Below are 17,889 nucleotides of genomic sequence, written 5' to 3' on the forward strand. Positions count from 1 at the left end.
GCTTAGTGCAGACCAACAGCAGATCGGATGGAGTCAATGAGGATGTTGTTGTAGTCGCCACCAGCCTCGTAGGTACCGAATCCAGCGAGCTTGTGCTTGAGAACGAACTTGCCCTTGTCGTAGAAAGAAGCAGCGTTGTCGTAGCTGACATAGATCTCACGCTTGGCATCATAAAGAACAGGCTATTCAAGTCAGTACTATATCCATGTATTTCCAGGTGCATGACTTACTGTCTGACTGCAGTTGTCCCAAGCAGAAGCAATACCAGAGGCAGGGTTTCCCTTGGTATCGAGGAAGTGGGCCTCCTTGATCAAGCTCCAGAAAGGATAGGTGCCTCCAGGAGGGTTGGGGTTACCGCAAGCATCGATGAGAGGATCGTTGTCCCAGCTGCTTCCCTGGAAGCGGTCGGTAGAGTTATGGGCGGGGTACAGCTGGAGCTTGTGGTTCTTGCTCTTGCCAAAGGCGGAGGTGCTGTTAATCTTGAAGCCGTGGCCGTAGTTAGGAGCGCCGAGGACGAGCTGGGAGGCGGGCATGCCGGCGCCGGTCCACTGGGTGATGGAGTCCTCGGCGGCGCCCTGGTCGTTGCGGGGATCGCACTTGCGGTAGAGAGGGGAGTTGGGGCCGGCGACGGCGGACCAGGCACCGTAGTAGTCGTAGTTCTGAAGGTGTTAGTCTAGATCAAGTTTGGTGAAAGGGCAAAGTTGCATACCATGAGCATGATGTAGTTGATGACATCAGCAAAGCCACTGACATCCTTGGAGGCGACACCAGTCCTGTCGTTCCAGGGGAAGACGGATCCAGCGGCAGTGATGTAGTAGTTTTTACCCTTGGGATCCTTGCGAATCTCCTTGAAGAATTCGAGGAGGTTGGCGGTGTCGTTCTCGTTGATATCATTACATCCGAGACCCTGGCGGTTGGGATACTCCCAGCTGAATTCCGTCAGTCACAATCTTGGTGTTTCAGGGAGCATCAACTTACTCAATGTCAAAACCCTCGAAGCCATACTTCTCAACAAAGTTGATGACATTCTTGACGAAAATAGTACGGTTCTTGGCAGAGCCGATGTTGGTGGAGAAATGTCGGCTTCCAGTCCAACCACCAATTGAGATGAGAGGCTTGACGTTCTAGAAACATTGTTAGCAAACCCAATCTTGTAGATATCGTGGTTTCTCGATAACATACATGCTTCTTAGCATCCTTGACGAAGCAAGGAATGTTCTCAGGCTGCGATCCAGAAACATTGAGTGATCCATCAGGCGAGGTCTCACTGCATCCCATTAGCCCTCTTCATCCCCAATCACGACATAGAATACATACGCAAAAGCATATTTCACATCAGTGTACTTGTCCCAAGGCATAGCCGAGACAGGAAATCCCCTATTGGCGTGGAACCCCGCAAAGTAGGTCGAGGCAACCAAATACCCCTCACTGTTAACAGGGGGGATGACGCTGGCGCTACCAAGGCTCAGCAGGCCTACAAGCGAGGCCGAGATGGCTTTGAAGGATGGCATTGTTGCACTGTTAATTTACCGAGGAAAAAAAGAGCGTAAGAAATGAAATGAGTGAGAGTGATGAGAATCGGCTAATTGATCGGGGGGTAAGCAGCGGGTTATATATGTTTGTCGTTATTAACGTTGCATTACAATGCTACTCTAATAAGCTTTCTGAACAATTTCAGCGCATCGCAATAACAAAAACGTATGAGCTGCCACCGCAGAACAGAGCATTAAGCCTCAATGCCCAGCGCCCGTCGCAGCGGCAGTTAAAATCCCCTGAATTGAAGCGCTAGTGCAAAGTCTATTCCCTTTGACTCCCCGCTTCTAGAAAGCTTCCTCCCCTGTCATTTCCGCATCTGCCGGGCTACGTTCGTGCTTTTTTGCTGAGGCTGTCTCATGTTTTAGGCCCCAAGCATAGGGGACGCGTTGGCTGACCATTTCCAGACAGGTTGGATGCTACGTCATTGACTGTCGCTTACATTACCGAGAGAGAGGATAGATCTGATGGCGCTGCCACTGGTGGTTAAAATGCTACTGTGCCGTGCCGTTGACGCGTATGATGTGACGGTGTAATTGAAGATACGGGAACTTTATGGGTGGTAAACTTCATCTCATTTACTGTGAGGGTAATTCTTTGGGCACAGGTGATTCAAAAAGGTCCGGTTTTGCCGTGTTGTGGTTGCAGTGGGTTAACTACCGTTCCAAAGGGCCGGGGGATCTTCACTGAGGAGAGGTCTGTTTTAACCGCTCGGCACGTATGCTGGAGGGTATCGCGAACACGAAACGGCTGTGATGGCTTGGGATTGGATCACGTACGGGTGATGAACGGAACTTGTTTTCTCAGGAGTGAAAGAAAGCATCTCCGTCAAGGTGTGAAGAGTCTCGTGGTCATCCGACGCGTCAACAGTCGCGTATCAAACGCGTAAGAACGACGTTCGGAGAATTTTACCACTGCGCTTCCCGGCGATGTAATAATTGAGATGACAAGATCAGATAAAACAGGCGATTAATTCTGTACCACGTACCTCTTGCGCGACCTCCTGTTTTGTCGTGCGAGTACAGGCGATGCCTCCGGGTCAAATTATCCCGGAATTGCCGGCGCATGAACCCCGGGCATTGGCCTTCATCCCTTTTTGTCGGCACGATCCGGCATCCCACCGTTAAAATCCCACTGCCAAGAATAGACACTGTCGATCGTTTCACGGGGTAGAATGATTGGAGGCCAATGCGAGGTTTCTACGGATGGTGAAACGTCAAAGCCAGGCAAGAGTTGAGCCCGTTGGTAAGAGGGCTGGGTGGAGCAACTCCACGTTGGGTGGTTAAAGTAAGGTGATTGAAAACATTCGGGCTGACATCAACGGCTTCATCAATGGTGAACGCCGAACGGTAAGCTCGCTTTTATGGGCTTGAACTTTTTTCTTATCTCAATAGTCTTTTGTTAAACGTTCTAGTAACCCTTCCAACGGTTTGCGATACATTTATTTGAGTTCGCTGCATTCTGAAAAGGTCTAGGGTAAGCAACCCAGCGAGTCAGCCATTTTGGTCACCTCGGGATCTCTTGCCCATTGCGCAGCCCTCAATTCTTCCCCACGCACTAACAATCAGCTTGCCTGTGGGGAAGACGATTCATCCTTATCTCGACTCCAGCGATGATAGCCGTCACTCTAACTGTCCATCTGGGGACGGCCTAGTCTCACTGTCGGGTTCACTATCTTTCTTGATGTTGTTTCGGCACTTCCGGGCTGTTATGCTGACGGTTTAGCCCGGCATTGACTGATAGCTGTTCGCTAAACTCTTTGGGAAACTGGCATATTTCTGGAATTGAAGACGTAAACTGGTATTTAGATCATGATGACTGAAATGGAAAGATGTGAGTCTGGGAAACAAGTAACAGTTTCCGAAAGACTTGTGTATATAAACTCTCATGAAGTCAGCATTCAATACACTTCATCACTTACAATCACAACCATCTTCAGTCTGACTTCACTTACACTTCTTCTCCATCACTCTCATCAACATCACCAACCTCCAAAATGGCCGCCATCAACGTAGACACCCTCGACATGTCCCTCTTCTTCGGCACCCCCTCCCAGAAGCAAGACTTCTGCGACTCCCTCCTCCGCCTCCTCAAGAAGCGCGGCGGCGTCAAACTAATCAACCACCCCATCCCCTCCACCGCCATCCACGAGCTCTTCGCCCAAACAAAGCGCTTCTTCAACCTGCCCCTCGAGACAAAAATGCTCGCCAAGCACCCTCCCCAGGCAAACCCCAACCGTGGATACTCCTTCGTCGGCCAGGAAAACGTCGCCAACATTAGTGGCTACGAGAAGGGCCTTGGACCGCTAAAGACTCGCGATATCAAAGAGACTGTGGATTTTGGATCGGCGACTGATGAGCTTGTCGACAACCTTTGGGTTCCAGAAGAGGAGTTGCCTGGGTTTAGAGGCTTCATGGAGGAGTTTTATGAGATGGCCTTCAAGACGGAGATGCAGCTTCTTGAGGCGCTTGCTATTGCTCTTGGTGTTTCTCCTGATCACTTGAAGGCGCTGCATAACCGTGCTGAGAATGAGTTCCGAATCCTGCACTACCCTGCTATTCCTGCTTCAGAACTCGCAGACGGAACAGCAACCCGCATTGCAGAGCACACTGATTTCGGCACCATCACCATGCTTTTCCAAGACTCTGTCGGCGGTCTTCAAGTCGAGGACCAAGAGAACCTTGGAACATTCAACAACGTTGAATCTGCTTCTCCCACCGATATCATCCTCAACATCGGCGATTCTCTGCAGCGATTAACCAACGATACTTTCAAGGCTGCGTGTCATCGCGTTACGTATCCTCCTTCTATCAAGGCTGGTGATGGCGAGCAGGTCATCCCTGAGAGATACTCTATCGCTTATTTTGCTAAGCCTAACCGAAGTGCTTCTCTGTTCCCACTGAAGGAGTTTATTGAGGAGGGTGTTCCTTGTAAGTATGAGGATGTTACTGCTTGGGAGTGGAATAACCGCCGCATTGAGAAGTTGTTCTCTGCTGAGGCCAAGGCTTAAAATGGGAGACGGGATCCAGATTGATAGTTTATAGCATAGCGGAATTTTATTTACTACAGTATTGTCCCTATCTCAGTTGTCTGCATCATCGTGATTCCACAGATCGAAACAAGGTTTGTTGCCTTTTGGCTCTTACAGACTGCCAGTTATGCTCTGGAACTCTACCTCCTCTATTTTGAACTTGCATCATTGCATACTCATAATTTCTCAATACTTGGAGTACTTGATGCCATTCTAAGATAAGAGGTCGATCTAAATCATGTCCAGGTATCCACAACTTACAACCGACTAACGCCCTTTGTCTTGTCTTTCCCAAATCTCCACCAAAAATGCCACTATCGCCCGTCACGCGGAGAAGCAATCTCGAAGCCTCAAGCCTCACACTAGAGCACTTTAGCTCCCTCCCCCAACCTATCAAACACTCCCGATTCTCTCCCTAGGTTCTAATTCGCCAATCCCCGTCGCACTCGCCGATAAGCCCCCTCCCAAAAAAGCAAGCAATCCCGATCCCCTTCCTCTTAAGACAAACCCTCACTCCCCCATCTTCAACTGAATTAGTATCGATCCAAACGAATTAGTATGTCCAACACCAAATCCAGACGAACGCACTCTTTCGGCGGGTGCAAGACATGCCGGAAACGTCATCTCAAGTGTGATCAGTCGCTGCCGAGGTGCAATCGCTGTAAGCAGGCGGGACTCAACTGTGAGGGTTTCACGCCGGCGCTGAGATGGTTGGTTTCGACGGGGAGGGAGGTTTATGATAGACAGCCTACGCAGATTGCTGATGTTGGGGCGGAGCAGTATTCGAGAAGGCATTTGTTTACTGGTATGTGAATCGTGTTATGGATTGGGCTGGACTAATTTTGTAGAGGAGGATAGGGAGCTCATGAGCAATGCTCTTGTTACGAATGTTCCGTCGACGGTGACGGCTGCTTTGAACCAAATCGATGAAGAGTCCAAAGGGTTGGATGTTAAAGACGATGTAGCGAATACCTGCGAAGTTGGTCCTTTTCAGGTCTTCAAGTTCGAAACAAGTCAGTCCGCTACAACGCCTTCAGACCATGTCTCATTCAACGACATGGATCTCGACACTCTTTCCGAGAACCAGACCCAAGACTTTTCAGAAACCATCGAAAGCGATCAAATTGCCTCTAATGACTTCTCAACCACGTCCCTTGACTTCCTCCACTGGGGTGATTTATTCACCTGGGATGTCAGCGTTCTCGACAATCCCCCTCAACTCCCCTTCGACAACTTCGATACTCTGCCCATGAATCTCAATTGGCCTAATGAATCCAACATGGGCTTCTCTGAATCTCTGGACATTGTGTCTTTTGACACAGCAAGCGATGACGTTGCATGGCCACAGCTTGATCTCATGATGGACGCACCTCTTCTTCTGAAGCACTTCAACGACGACGTCATCAGCCACATGGGTTCTCTCCCCATCAACGAAAAGTCAGCTTGGAAGACTCTTCACTATCCTTCTGCTATAATGACGCTGAGCGAGCTGACGATGCTGGATGTGGACAGAGATCAGATCAAGCGTGCTAATCTGGCTACTTTTTACGCTTTGATAGCTGTTTCGTCATTCCACCTCTCTCTCAACTCCATCACGTTCCCGAATCTAGCTCGACCTGGCGATCACTGGAAATCGCTTTCAAGTAGGACATATGAAGCTGCGAAACAACATCTCAAAATCAGTCTTGAAAAGGAATCGCAGCCTGGACCGCATAAGGCGAAATACAAGGAGCAACTGATGGGTATAAGTGCCGTGCTAGCGACAGCAGTACGTTCCCCTACTACCATACACTACTACATAGACTAACCATGATAGCTTCTCTCCGGCAATGAAACAGATACCCGTTGGTGTCTCACGGAAATGGAACGCCTCATAAGCTGGCGCGGCCTCACCAAACCAAGTATATCCCGCCGCGCCCGCCTCCTCCACAACATCTACGCCTGGATGCGCATCGTCTCCGAGAGTCTAAACGTATACCTCGACGAGAACCACGCCATTGAAACACCCTTCCGCACGACAATCTCACGCTCCATCAATCCCGAAATGACTCTCGATAACTTCCTGCATCTCGAACCGCGAAAACTCCATGGTCAGAAGACGAAGCGCGATATTAAAGATATTCACCTCGCAGATGCGTCGCAGGATCATGAGAACATGTATATGCAGATCTACGGTGTTCCAGAGACGTGGCTCAGTCTGGTGTCGCAGATAACACGCCTCGCCAACGTAATGGATCGTCTGTCCGCCTCTAAAAAGTCCGACGCAGAAGCGCTCATGGCATTACAGCCGCGCGCTTCATACCTCGAAAACGCAGTCTGTCTCTTCCGCTCGCGTCACAACGAGAGCACAACCATGAGCGCCAGTCCCAGCGCCCCAGGCGGAACACCGCACATGCACATGGTACGCGCCCTCGCCTCCGCGCTGGTGATATTCTTCTACCGTCGCATTCGCAATGTTAATCCCTTGGTTTTGCAAGATAGTGTCAATGATGTTGTTGAGTCGTTGCACGCGTTTGATGAAGCGCTGGAGAGGAATAATCTGCTTGGCCCTGGGACGGCGTGGCCTGCGTTTATAGCGGGGGCGGAGGCGAGGGCGAGACAGAGGAGGGATATAGAGGAGTGGTTGGATAAGGGGTTTGGGAGGAGTGGGTTTGAGAGCTATAGGGCGTCGAAGGAGGTGTTGGTGGAGGTTTGGAGGAGGAGGGATGAGGCGGAGGGGATGCCGTCTGGCGATGTTTGTACGTGGATGGAGGTTTGTAGGGATTTACGTCGGTGGCCATTGGTGTCATAGTCACTGGATAATGATTACGAAGTTATGATAATCGTGTCAAAGTTGTATTGATCGTGGCCGCATTATTTGGCTTTGAACTGTTGCTCGCAGCCCTGGAGTGACTCTCTAACTTGGTGTACAGCAGCACGCCCAATGTTGGCCAGACAGGAGTAGCTGACCCTCTTTGCGTGCCGGTTATGGCTATCGAAAGACAAGCACAAAAAGGCCCGTACCTAGTGAACTCAATCAATAATTGATCGGCCGATGTGCAGGTCCCCAGAGGCCTCGATGTATGTCTGAGCCGTGTCATGGAAGATTAGCTCCAAAATGTCAGATGGGACTAGTCTTGATGGCACTCGTGAGGTGTTATCCTTCGTTTCGGAATCGGTCGTCGGTCGCTTTGGAGAGAGGATGTTCGTCCATGCTATTATGGATAAGTCGGCGGTGCTATGGAAACGTGGCAATGGTTGGTTCGAGTCGTCGTGATCAGACAATGGTATCAGCGCAAGGCTCCTTGCATTTTGCGAAGATCCGGACCGCCTGCAAAGACAGCGTTGGTGGACACGGCTTCAGCGACTGGTAGGGTTGATCGTCTCGAAGGGGTCAGCGTATATGGACGAGTTGCGGGCATCGCGTGCCTTCTGTGATCAATATCGGCAACGTTCCATCATGGCTTTTGATGCATGGCTTCGAACAGTGGAGTAGGTTATTGGCGTGACTAGTTATCGCAACCCGACTGATTGATCTTGACCAAATGTCAGAGCCTTTGTAGGCCAAGCTTCGCAGCACCAGCTATTGGGTCAATCTTCGCGAAGGCTGGTTCATAGACGTTGAGCATTGACGAGCGATCCTGAGTTCCGATCTAGGCGCGTCCCGATGCTGGATAGTAAAAGTACCGACACGTTTGGGATAACGAAGGATGGGCTTAGCAAGCTCTTTCTGGCCTTTCAGCGTCCAAAGAGCTTGCAAAGTTCATCCCCCCATCATCCAAACTTGTCTACTTGCAGGCTCATCCAACCTCGGTGGGCTGGAACCCATCGAGAACATTCGCCCTAAACCAAGGAACGTAGACATCTCTCGCCCATCTAGCCAACTCCCGTATCCCCGCGACAACAGCATACGTATCAAGAATACTCTGCGTCGTGCCAAACTGTCTCTCCGTCCAAAGAACAGTCTTGTCGCCCTCCAACGTCGAAAACACAAACAGCCAGCGATGGCCCTGCACGATGATCCCCGGTATAAACCCCAGTTCCCCCAAAACCTCGTTCGCCTTTTGGTTGCGCAGTATTTCCTCCTCTGCTGTCAGGGGCTGTGATGTAAGGCCAATAACGGAGCGGAGGAAAGCCCACTGCGCGGCATGCCAGACTCCCATTTGGAGCTGCGCGGCGTCGAGTTCTTTGCCGGGACGCTTAGTCTCGATGCTCAGAACTATGGGGGATAGTTGCAGCGGCGCGAAGTCGGTGTGGTTTACGGTCAGGGTTGGTGTTCGACGGCCGAGGGCTTGGAGGGCGGGGGAATCGGAGGGATTGAGGTAGAGGCAGAAGTCAACCATTTTGGCAGTCGAGGAGTAGGGCACGAAGCGACGATGTGGACGAGCGGTGGTGCTGGAAAAGAATTAGCTGGAAGACTGGTGATGCAGAGGTCGGAAAGCTTACCAGGAAGTGAAGTTGAGAGACTCGGCGGTTGAAGCGTCAGGTTGTCTCAGGATAGCTTGGAGAAGACGATGATGCACCTCCATATTCCAAGCCGCCTCTTCATGATTTGTATCATGACAGTAACGCGCCAAATCGCAGATCTGAGCTATTTCCCCTGGGAGAGGAACTCGTCCTGGTAACGTATCGTCGCCCTCTTTGAATGCAAACCTCCACAAGCGCGTATTCTGTTCCCTCACAAATGGGCTCTCCAGAATAGCACTCTTCTTGTCAACAGGCAATATCTCAATCCTACTCCCGATTTCCTGAACTGTATCAAGAAGACTGGAGATGACCGGGGGCGCGGTGTCGACATTTAATTGTCTGCATTCAAGCCCTCTTTCCTCCAGCCTCAGCCTGAGCATTTGTTTCTTTGGCGAACTCGACCGCGACCCCTCCCCTGATTCAGACCACGAAGCGGACGAACCGGCTGACGAAGGGGGAGGGAGGTTTGCAGCGCGCGGTGTACGATCTGGATCGATGAGGCGACGGCGCTTTGGAGTTGTTCCCTCCATTGAATCTGAAGTAGGCGGACTAGGCAGCGCTGCCTTTCGCTTGGGGGTCTTGGAGAGGGATTCGGATGGGACGTATTCATCGGGGAGGGAGTCGAGCCAAGCTGCTACACGCTGTTCAAGCATGTTGGCGTAATTTTGACATGATTTGATGATGGATTCGTTTGATGGGCATTTTTAGAGATCGATGCTTGAAGCTGGAGCTGATGTCACAGAGGGTCGTAGGTTGGCGCGACAACAGCCCCACTGTATTGGATTTGCAGCGACGCTGATTTTATGGTTGATCATCAACTGCCGTTATGTTTTGAGAAGCCCAAGACTTTAAAAGACTGATATTATACATAACAGTGTTTGTCTCTATAAACTGACTAGGCACTTGATTGAAGCCCATCTGAAGAGACCGCGTTGAAGGATAGAAAGTGACTGTCGAATACGGGGAGCCAAGAACCCGGAGCCGATTGAACGGAGCTGTGATCTTGGCAGTATCAAGAGAGTTTGGTCTAAATTAATTAAAGTCTATCTAATTATGCACATGCCAATCGTATTCGACATGCAATTGATCTGTTGATATTTATTTCTGCCAGTAGAATTCTACGCGGTTCACCACGCAATGTCCGACATCGCCCTAAGGGTAATGGCTGGTCGGATGACTGCATCCGTTCGCCCGATCCTCAAACTACAAGAATTAGAAAACAGCAGCAATTGCACGAATAAAATCTCATTAACATATCTCTTCGCATTGGGTATCATTAACTAACTATCCCGCCATAAGCGCTTTCCCACATTGCTCCTCAAACATTCTCCAAATACCGTATTGTACATTTCGACGTCTCAGGCGATGACCTCGCAGGCATCTGCACACCCGCGGAAGATGGCAGGCTCTGTAGATCGTAAAAGCCAAAGTCCCCTGGATTTGTAGCGTTCGATGGTGATCGCTCGGGTCGGTCGTCGTGCTGTCGTTTCATGTCTTTGACAAGAGCGTAGAAGAAAGGGGTGTTGGAGACGATGCATGCACAGAAAATCTCAACCGAAGCCCACTACACACGTTAATAAAAGGAAAACATCGGGAATTAGAGGAGAAAATACCATTGATCGGGATCGTTGAGACACGGATTCGTTGAGGATGAGAGGGAGGCGGAGGATCGTAATGGCTACCAGGACAGCGCCGACGCTGAACAAGAAGCCGAGCTGTAGTTTCTCCTTGATATCGAGCCGGAGATGTCGAAGCATAGGAAACGGGAGGATTATAAGCGCAATGTTTATTATTATGTTGCAAACTGCCATTAGTATCAGGTTGCCGACGGCGCGATTGCATGCGACTTCTGTGGTGATGTTAGCTGACATGAGGTGGCGAAAACTTTTCGTCGCTGCTTACTCGTATCATCGTCATTAAGCGCCCACATTCTATCATCTCGTTAGCAATGCCTGGAGACAATTTGTAGGTGGAACGTACAGTGATAGAGGGCGACATTCGGCGAGAGTTGTTATAAAGACCGCGATGAATGTGGCGATGATGAACCACCAAAGCGCATCCGTGACGGGTTTGCCCCAGCGGAAGACATGGATGAAGCGAGAATAAAAGGCCAACAGCCCCAGCTTCAAACACCATAAACTATCCAAAATCAGCAAATCCCCTCTCAAACGTATCTTGGCACATACAACAGGGCATAGAATATCCGCGCCGGTATGAGCAGCTTGTGCGAAAGCTCTCTATCCCCATCAATACTCTCCACGCTCTCCCCCCAAGTCTGCGCGTCCGCCTGCGTCGCAGGATCATACGTGTGGTCCGGATTCAGCCTGAACGAGATGAGTACGCACACAGCGCGCCCGATGAGCGGCAGTATCGCGATGGTCATGTAAAAGTCGTCGATGCGCCATCGTCGGTGGCATGTTTTGTGGATGTGACAGCGGAATATGAGGCGGTACAGACACCTAGCTAGTATGAGGGCGACGCATATAGCAGTCGATGCTAACCTGAGGGCTGCGTCCGGGGACGATGCCATGCCTGCTCATGGTGTTGTTACACTGGAGGTCATGTTATTGTGAGAAAAGAGAGAGCGAGATTGTGGAGGAGAGCGAGATGGATGGATGGGGTTGGGGGAGGCGAATTGCCGGGTTGCGGGGAACGGGTCGTTACCCAAGGGAAAGGATCCGGGGATCATTCAAATCCCTCGTGAGTGGGCGCTTCGGTTACGGGGTGTGATGTTGAAGGATTCAGACTAGGGCTGTTGAGCTAACGACTGAGCTATCGTTCAACGGGCATCGTTGCGCCCACTTCAAAGCGCACACGTTGACCCGAGTAATGTTTCATTCTCTGTGAGAAATCTTCATTTCGTCACTCTGATCGTTGTGCAAACGGTCGGCGATCCTTGCATTTTGACATGCAGGGGACCTTGCACTGTCTCAGATGAAGGACAAGACTTTTAATTGATGGTGATTTGTTTCTGCGGCGTAGCAGCGTTGCATTTTCTAATTAACGGCTTTTCTCAAAAACTGGGAACGGCAAACTCTAAATGGCACTGTTGTTTGCAAGGCGCGTGCTTCAATCTGGACCGTTTCATCCCCGTTGAAAGCTCATTTTGGTGACTTGGTGACTGGTCTCTGCCGCTTTGACTCTCAGCGCACCGTTCCGAGCGGAAGTCAAAGTGTTGTACAGCGACGATCACAGCAACGGTTGGCGATAAACGAATGTCACGCGTGGAGAAGTGCACGCACAGACTGTCGCTTCGAGACTCGTGATGTCGGTCCGCAGGATGGTTTAGCGTCGGCGTAGTAGCTGAGCTTCGGAATGTGGCATTTTAGTTCGTTGACCGCCCCAACTCAACCTCACCCCTCAGTTCAATCGTAATTAACCATGGCTTATGGTGGAAGGCTGGCGTTGCATTATAGACTTGATCTGATAAATTTAACATTTCCACAAAGAGAACAAAGATATGACGTTTATTTCCTCTGTAGACAACGTAGCTATTAGTTACTACCCTGTAGCGTAGCATTGTTGCTTAATCATCACAGTAATCACAGATTCACAGTCGTTGGGCAGCAACTCGTCGTTTGACTGCCAGCCTTGCGCAGACATGTGCAACTCCTCATAGAAAACAGACGATGAGATCAGTGGCCTGAGCCTCTCTGAGCATATTGATGCACCAGGATCTCGCAGCGGCTGCTTTTGTCATACGCGCAGATAATGTCTAACGATACACCCCGTCCACCGCCGGCGCCTCCGCTGCCGCCTGCTCTCCCGAAGAAACAGTCGAAAGCATCTTCCTTCAGGCCGAGAGTGAGAAGAGACCCGGAAGACTGGTTTTACCAGCCTCCTAGGCATGCAGCCCAAGCCGATCTCTTCGAGCCACCTACAGGACCCTATTTCGTGTACGGAACATTGATGAATTCAAAGATGCTCGCCGATATCCTCAGGCTGAAAGAAAAGCCCACGATGCGGCCCGCCAAGATCAGAGGCTACACACGGAAACTCTGGGGACAGTATCCTGCTATGCAAGATGGCCCGCAGGATGCAGAAGTCTGTGGTTCTGTGTATCATGTGCAGTCTGTTGCTCATGCGAAGAGATTGGCGCAGTACGAGACCAACAGCTACAAAGCCAAGCCATGCCTTATTCGGTATACAGACGGAAAGGAACCTGCTGACGATTCTGGCCATGTGTTCATGTTCGTTGGTAATCCACGGGATTTAAGGGAGGGGGAGTTTGATCTGGGAGAATGGTTGGAACGAATGGGACGATCATCTGCATAAGGATGTAAAATGTAATTGAGTGAACACTATACCAAGGAGACTTTACTCTATGCCTTGAGCTCTTGGTACATACCTCGGCAATACCAAGAATTACTTTAGGTTTCGTCTCAAACGATTTATTTAGGTATCTCATTTGGCGGCAAGTCTGTCTAACTAAACCTTTTCTATTACCTTCATATCAACGCAAAGCAGTAAACTAGACAAACTATACAAATCTAGAAATCTTCTGCCGCCAGAAATCAGCTGCAATCGTCAGACCAAACAGCCGGTTTAGAGCTCCACTACTCACTCGGTAATCCAGGCCAAAAATTGACAGGTATCATTTAGTAAACGAATATTGATCACCCTTGCTAATGGATGACTAAGATCATGTTGTTCCCGTTAGGATTTATGGCCTAGCTAAACCATCATCGGAACTTGGTGCGATTAAGGTTGAGAGTCATGATGAGAAAAAATAACTTTGGTGCACGGCCATTCACGTAAATCAGTCAGAGAGTGTAACGGGCTTTGAACTATTTTTTCGATCAATTGGAGGCTTTATCGTTTTATCTATTATTATCTTAAGAGACTCCATCCTAAGAGATTCCATCTTAGGAGACTCCATCTCGAGAATGTCGATTATCAGGTAATCACCAACTCGTAAATTATACCGTTCACAAGATTCAGATTTTACAAGAGCTCTGCTTATAGAGTATTGCCGCCTAGCTTATGATGTCCCGGAATGGATTTAGGGAACAGGGATTTCTAAAACCTTTTCAGACTGATTTTGATATCAACGAAACTATAATAAAGAGCGCTCATATTCTTTCACTGGTATAGCTCCACGCATTTCAGTCAGTTGGTCTCTCAGACATGTCTGAAGATACTGTAGGTGATTCGATCCGGACATCCAATAGCTTAGGACATTATTAACTTAACACCTGAAGTATACATATCATTACTTCCTTGTCATTGTCTAATGTAACCTCAGCCTGTATACTTCTCCCACTTCGCACAAAAGGCCAGAAAGTTCCATATTTCTCGGTCCAACCCGAAGTGGGATCACTACGGCAAGCAGCAGTGTTGCATTGAGCGTGCGATAGAGGGTTGGTGTTGCATTATCTCACCTGCATGTGCGGCAAAGACTTTTGGGACCAATCCATGTATGTAGTACGCCCAGGACAGCCAAGAACCGTGATACGGAACAAAAAGGCTCGACCACGTGGTATGCTAACCATATTGACTGTAACCCTACTTCTTATCTCGGTGCTGACAGTGGTTCGACTTCTCACATCCTTCAACGACCGAAGTATCCCACTTGATTTGTAACCATCTTGTAAGATAACGGAGCCGGCCGCGCCGAAGATTGGTCGGAAGGCCTCCAGAGGATCCATGAGCATAGAGATGAAGCGGGAAGAGGAGTAACACCATTCTGCATGTTCTGTGAACATCGGGCAAGTTAGTGTCGTGCTAGGGCAACCTTGCTTTGAACGTCAAGGAATAGACTGCCTACGTTCCGTTTAGGCAAATTTGGAGGTGCATCTGTCATTCACAAAGCCGAAGCAAGCGCAGAAAAAGAAAGATGCAACGGGCACGACACAAGACAGCTGGCACGGGGTTTCATGAGTCACAACTGGGTCATCACAGATCTTGTTCAAGTTCGTTTAAGTAAAAGTCTTGGCTTAGGCAATGTAGTAAATTACCTGGTACGTAACTGACATGATACCATAAACACGATAAGTAATGCTGAAACAAGAACAACCCAACAATCACGTGCCTTCTCTCTCAGTCTTCTATCATCACATCGAGATCACCAGGAGTAGGCATCCACCTCAAGTTCAAACACAGTCTTTGAGTTACGTCCAATGCTAGCAACAATAGCTCGAACGTCATCACAAAGGGATCCAGGACCTGATACCACGATGCCGACTCTCTTCCAGCCGGCCAATGCCTCTTCATCGATGAGAGCAGCAACATCAAATCTTGAACCAATTCTAATGTCCGTCTGTGCAGTGTTCACGGCATCAAGGGCTGGCTCGATCTCGTTGACGAGGCATCGAGCTTCTGCTTTGACGCTCCAGGCCAACTTGACGTTCCAGTGATTGTGAATGAGTGCAAACAGACTAGTGATACCAACACCACCAGCGATGAGAAGAAGTCTGTCGCAGCGTAGGACCTGTCGTGTGTCGCTGCCTGGGTAAGGACCCTCCAAGAAAGTGAGTAAGCGGTCATGGCTCTCGAGATACTTGGTGATACCGGTCGACTTCTTGATGAACAGTGTCACTCCAGCTGAGATCTCAGCTGAGGCAGATGATTGCCTGACCACTGCAATTTGAGCTGTCGACTTCTCAATATCGTCTAATCCCGAGGAAGCGCCTGGTGAGGTTGGAGATCCAGGAGTGGCTGAAGTTCCTCGTCGTTGAAGCGCAACCGTAGGAATGACTGAGAAGGGATGATTCTCCCAAGGTCGCATTGGAGCGAGCGTTGGGAAGTAGACGAAAACGTGCTTTCCAGGATCCAAACCCCAACGAACGCTTGGGACATCAACTCGAACGTATCCAGCTCCAATATCCTTAACCTTGGATCTCAGAATACCCAGCCTGATGACTCGTACGATTCGAACAAGGCGCTCGAAACCCCAAAGGGCGATGGCAAGGTAAAGCCAGATCTCGTGTCCAGTTGTGTAACCGGGAGAGTGGAGACGAATAGAGGCGTACCGAAGCATGAGATGATACCAGCATCCGATGATGACAAGAGCAGCAATGAGGATGTGCATAAGCAGGAAAAGCTCGTAGTTGGCCTTTCGAACGTAAAGTCCACTACCAAGGCAGGTAATCACAGTGAAGATGACAGCGACCGAGCCCCAACGCCTCCAGTCAGTAGTGCCCATTTTGTCAGAGCCAACCAAGACGAAAATAGCGTGCAGGACAGCTAGAAGAGCAAAGGTTCGGCCCATCCATCGGTGAAGTAGGATGAAAGTCGACCGTGACCAGTTCGACAGCCACAAGAGGAGGTTATTCCTCGAGGGGAAGAGGATGATTAGCGGAAGTAAGGCGAATGCAAGAGCTCCAGTGCGGTAGACGAGATAGGCGAGTAGTTCTCGCCGTTCACCCATGAATCTGGCATGCGGCTGACGGAGCTCGTAGTCGATGGCGGTAAAGACAACGACGAGAGCAAGGATCAAGGCGATATATAGACCTTGACCAACAGAGGGAGCATTACCCAGTTTGAATGGTAGTGGACGTACGGAGTAGGTGCCGATCATGCTTGGATAGAGGATGTATGGTTTGAGTGTGTCGTAGACTGATGGGATGAGAGGGAGATAGCCGGACCATGTCATTAGAATCGGTATTCCAACGGCAATGACAACAAGAATGATGCTGTACAAGTTAGTAACTTCATCTCTGGGGGAAACTGAGTAACATACCCGTATCGTGCTCCCATTATCATCTCATGGTTCGTCGCACAGAGTGAGTTCCATTGACTGAGGTATGCGACTGGCGCGAGAACTGATGTCTGGTTGAGTACCTTGTCTGTCATGTTGAGTTGATACCGAGGTGGCTTCGGATCAACTTCCATGAGAGCCTGCGAGTACGACCACTTTGCAGGAACGAATTTGCTCCCTGTAATCCACTCCTCCCAGTACCCTTCAATCTTTGACAATTTTTCATCAGCGCAATTCTCACTCATACACCAAGCTACAGACGTCAAGAACGCGGTGTCGTTGGCTCGGCATGCCGGTGGAGTCGCCATGTGTCCATCGTGCATGCTTGAGCACGGTAGCATCAGAGGAGTAAAGGATCGAAGACATGCTTCAGCGCAGACAGGATCGTATGAAGTCAATCCATAGCCCTCAAGTCCCTGAGCGTATGTTGAGCTGACTTGAAGTGCCAGCAGTAGTGAGAGGGAGTTTAGCAGTGCCATGCTGCCGCTACCCCCTTGACGGTTCATCGTAGGATGTTCAAAATGGATATCAAAAATATTCGCAGATTGCGCAAAGATGAGATCATCCAGTGATCATTTATAGAATGTAGTAGTGGTGATATAGTTTTGAGTTTGTGTTATGGACAGGCTGGTGGATGACACCTGCTTTATACATCGACGTGCCATCGTCGAGCCCAACCAGGCTGGCGGGCCCAGACCTCGACCAGGATATCAAGCAACACCAACGCAAAGATCCATCGCGATGTCACTACCCATACGCCCAATGCTTCAGTTGCATCATCCCGCTTCGACTCCGGCCATCGTGATTCATCCCAAGAATCCCCACGGGGAAACTCTAATTCCTCACTCCAGAACCTCTATCAAACCAAACTTCTCCGCCTGCTTCCGGGTCCTGTTTTGGTTATCGGCCCATGGCAGGCCCGATTAACCGTCTAGCCGCTTGCTCCGTTCGCTGCATGCCTCGATGAACATCTCTCGGCAGGTCATGCTGTGAACTTGTGTGAAATTGCGTGCCAGATCAGCGTTGCAATGCAGTTGGCCCGTCCGGAGTGGGAGCCGAGATTCTTAGATGCCTGGAAGCACGGGAACGTATGCCGCCTATTGGGATTCAAAGAGTCAGTTGACTTCTACTATCTTGAATTGAAAGTTCATCGAAGATTCTCGATCTTGATTATCTTGCT

General features: G+C 49.8%; 7 protein-coding genes across 7 annotated transcripts; 3 read left to right on the forward strand and 4 right to left on the reverse strand.

Moving 5' to 3' along the window:
• Nucleotides 1-2: 2 nt before the first annotated feature.
• FMAN_13866 (uncharacterized protein) lies at nucleotides 3-1,511 on the reverse strand (the record flags this gene model as incomplete). Its single annotated transcript, XM_041833388.1, has 6 exons — nucleotides 3-182; nucleotides 231-659; nucleotides 710-929; nucleotides 979-1,124; nucleotides 1,183-1,267; nucleotides 1,318-1,511. The coding sequence occupies 6 exons, from the start codon at nucleotides 1,509-1,511 to the stop codon at nucleotides 3-5; spliced, it is 1,254 nt and encodes a 417-aa protein (XP_041683757.1).
• A 2,018-nt stretch (nucleotides 1,512-3,529) lies between these two features.
• On the forward strand, nucleotides 3,530-4,543 carry FMAN_13867 (uncharacterized protein; the record flags this gene model as incomplete). Its single annotated transcript, XM_041833389.1, has 1 exon — nucleotides 3,530-4,543. One exon carries the CDS (start codon nucleotides 3,530-3,532, stop codon nucleotides 4,541-4,543), a length of 1,014 nt encoding a protein of 337 aa, XP_041683758.1.
• A 579-nt stretch (nucleotides 4,544-5,122) lies between these two features.
• On the forward strand, nucleotides 5,123-7,355 carry FMAN_13868 (uncharacterized protein; the record flags this gene model as incomplete). Its single annotated transcript, XM_041833390.1, has 3 exons — nucleotides 5,123-5,369; nucleotides 5,413-6,332; nucleotides 6,381-7,355. 3 exons carry the CDS (start codon nucleotides 5,123-5,125, stop codon nucleotides 7,353-7,355), a joined length of 2,142 nt encoding a protein of 713 aa, XP_041683759.1.
• A 988-nt stretch (nucleotides 7,356-8,343) lies between these two features.
• On the reverse strand, nucleotides 8,344-9,663 carry FMAN_13869 (uncharacterized protein; the record flags this gene model as incomplete). The annotated part of the gene is made up of 2 exons (XM_041833391.1): nucleotides 8,344-8,938; nucleotides 8,990-9,663. 2 exons carry the CDS (start codon nucleotides 9,661-9,663, stop codon nucleotides 8,344-8,346), a joined length of 1,269 nt encoding a protein of 422 aa, XP_041683760.1.
• A 665-nt stretch (nucleotides 9,664-10,328) lies between these two features.
• FMAN_13870 (uncharacterized protein) lies at nucleotides 10,329-11,540 on the reverse strand (the record flags this gene model as incomplete). Its single annotated transcript, XM_041833392.1, has 5 exons — nucleotides 10,329-10,574; nucleotides 10,624-10,859; nucleotides 10,913-10,941; nucleotides 10,991-11,149; nucleotides 11,197-11,540. The coding sequence occupies 5 exons, from the start codon at nucleotides 11,538-11,540 to the stop codon at nucleotides 10,329-10,331; spliced, it is 1,014 nt and encodes a 337-aa protein (XP_041683761.1).
• Nucleotides 11,541-12,721: 1,181 nt separating this feature from the next.
• Nucleotides 12,722-13,285, forward strand: FMAN_13871 (uncharacterized protein; the record flags this gene model as incomplete). Its single annotated transcript, XM_041833393.1, has 1 exon — nucleotides 12,722-13,285. One exon carries the CDS (start codon nucleotides 12,722-12,724, stop codon nucleotides 13,283-13,285), a length of 564 nt encoding a protein of 187 aa, XP_041683762.1.
• Nucleotides 13,286-15,074: 1,789 nt separating this feature from the next.
• Nucleotides 15,075-17,215, reverse strand: FMAN_13872 (uncharacterized protein; the record flags this gene model as incomplete). The annotated part of the gene is made up of 2 exons (XM_041833394.1): nucleotides 15,075-16,644; nucleotides 16,692-17,215. 2 exons carry the CDS (start codon nucleotides 17,213-17,215, stop codon nucleotides 15,075-15,077), a joined length of 2,094 nt encoding a protein of 697 aa, XP_041683763.1.
• Between the last annotated feature and the right edge of the window lie 674 nt (nucleotides 17,216-17,889).

The sequence above is a fragment of the Fusarium mangiferae genome (assembly GCF_900044065.1).
Source record: "Fusarium mangiferae strain MRC7560 genome assembly, contig: FMAN_scaffold007, whole genome shotgun sequence".
Lineage (NCBI taxonomy): Eukaryota > Fungi > Ascomycota > Sordariomycetes > Hypocreales > Nectriaceae > Fusarium > Fusarium mangiferae.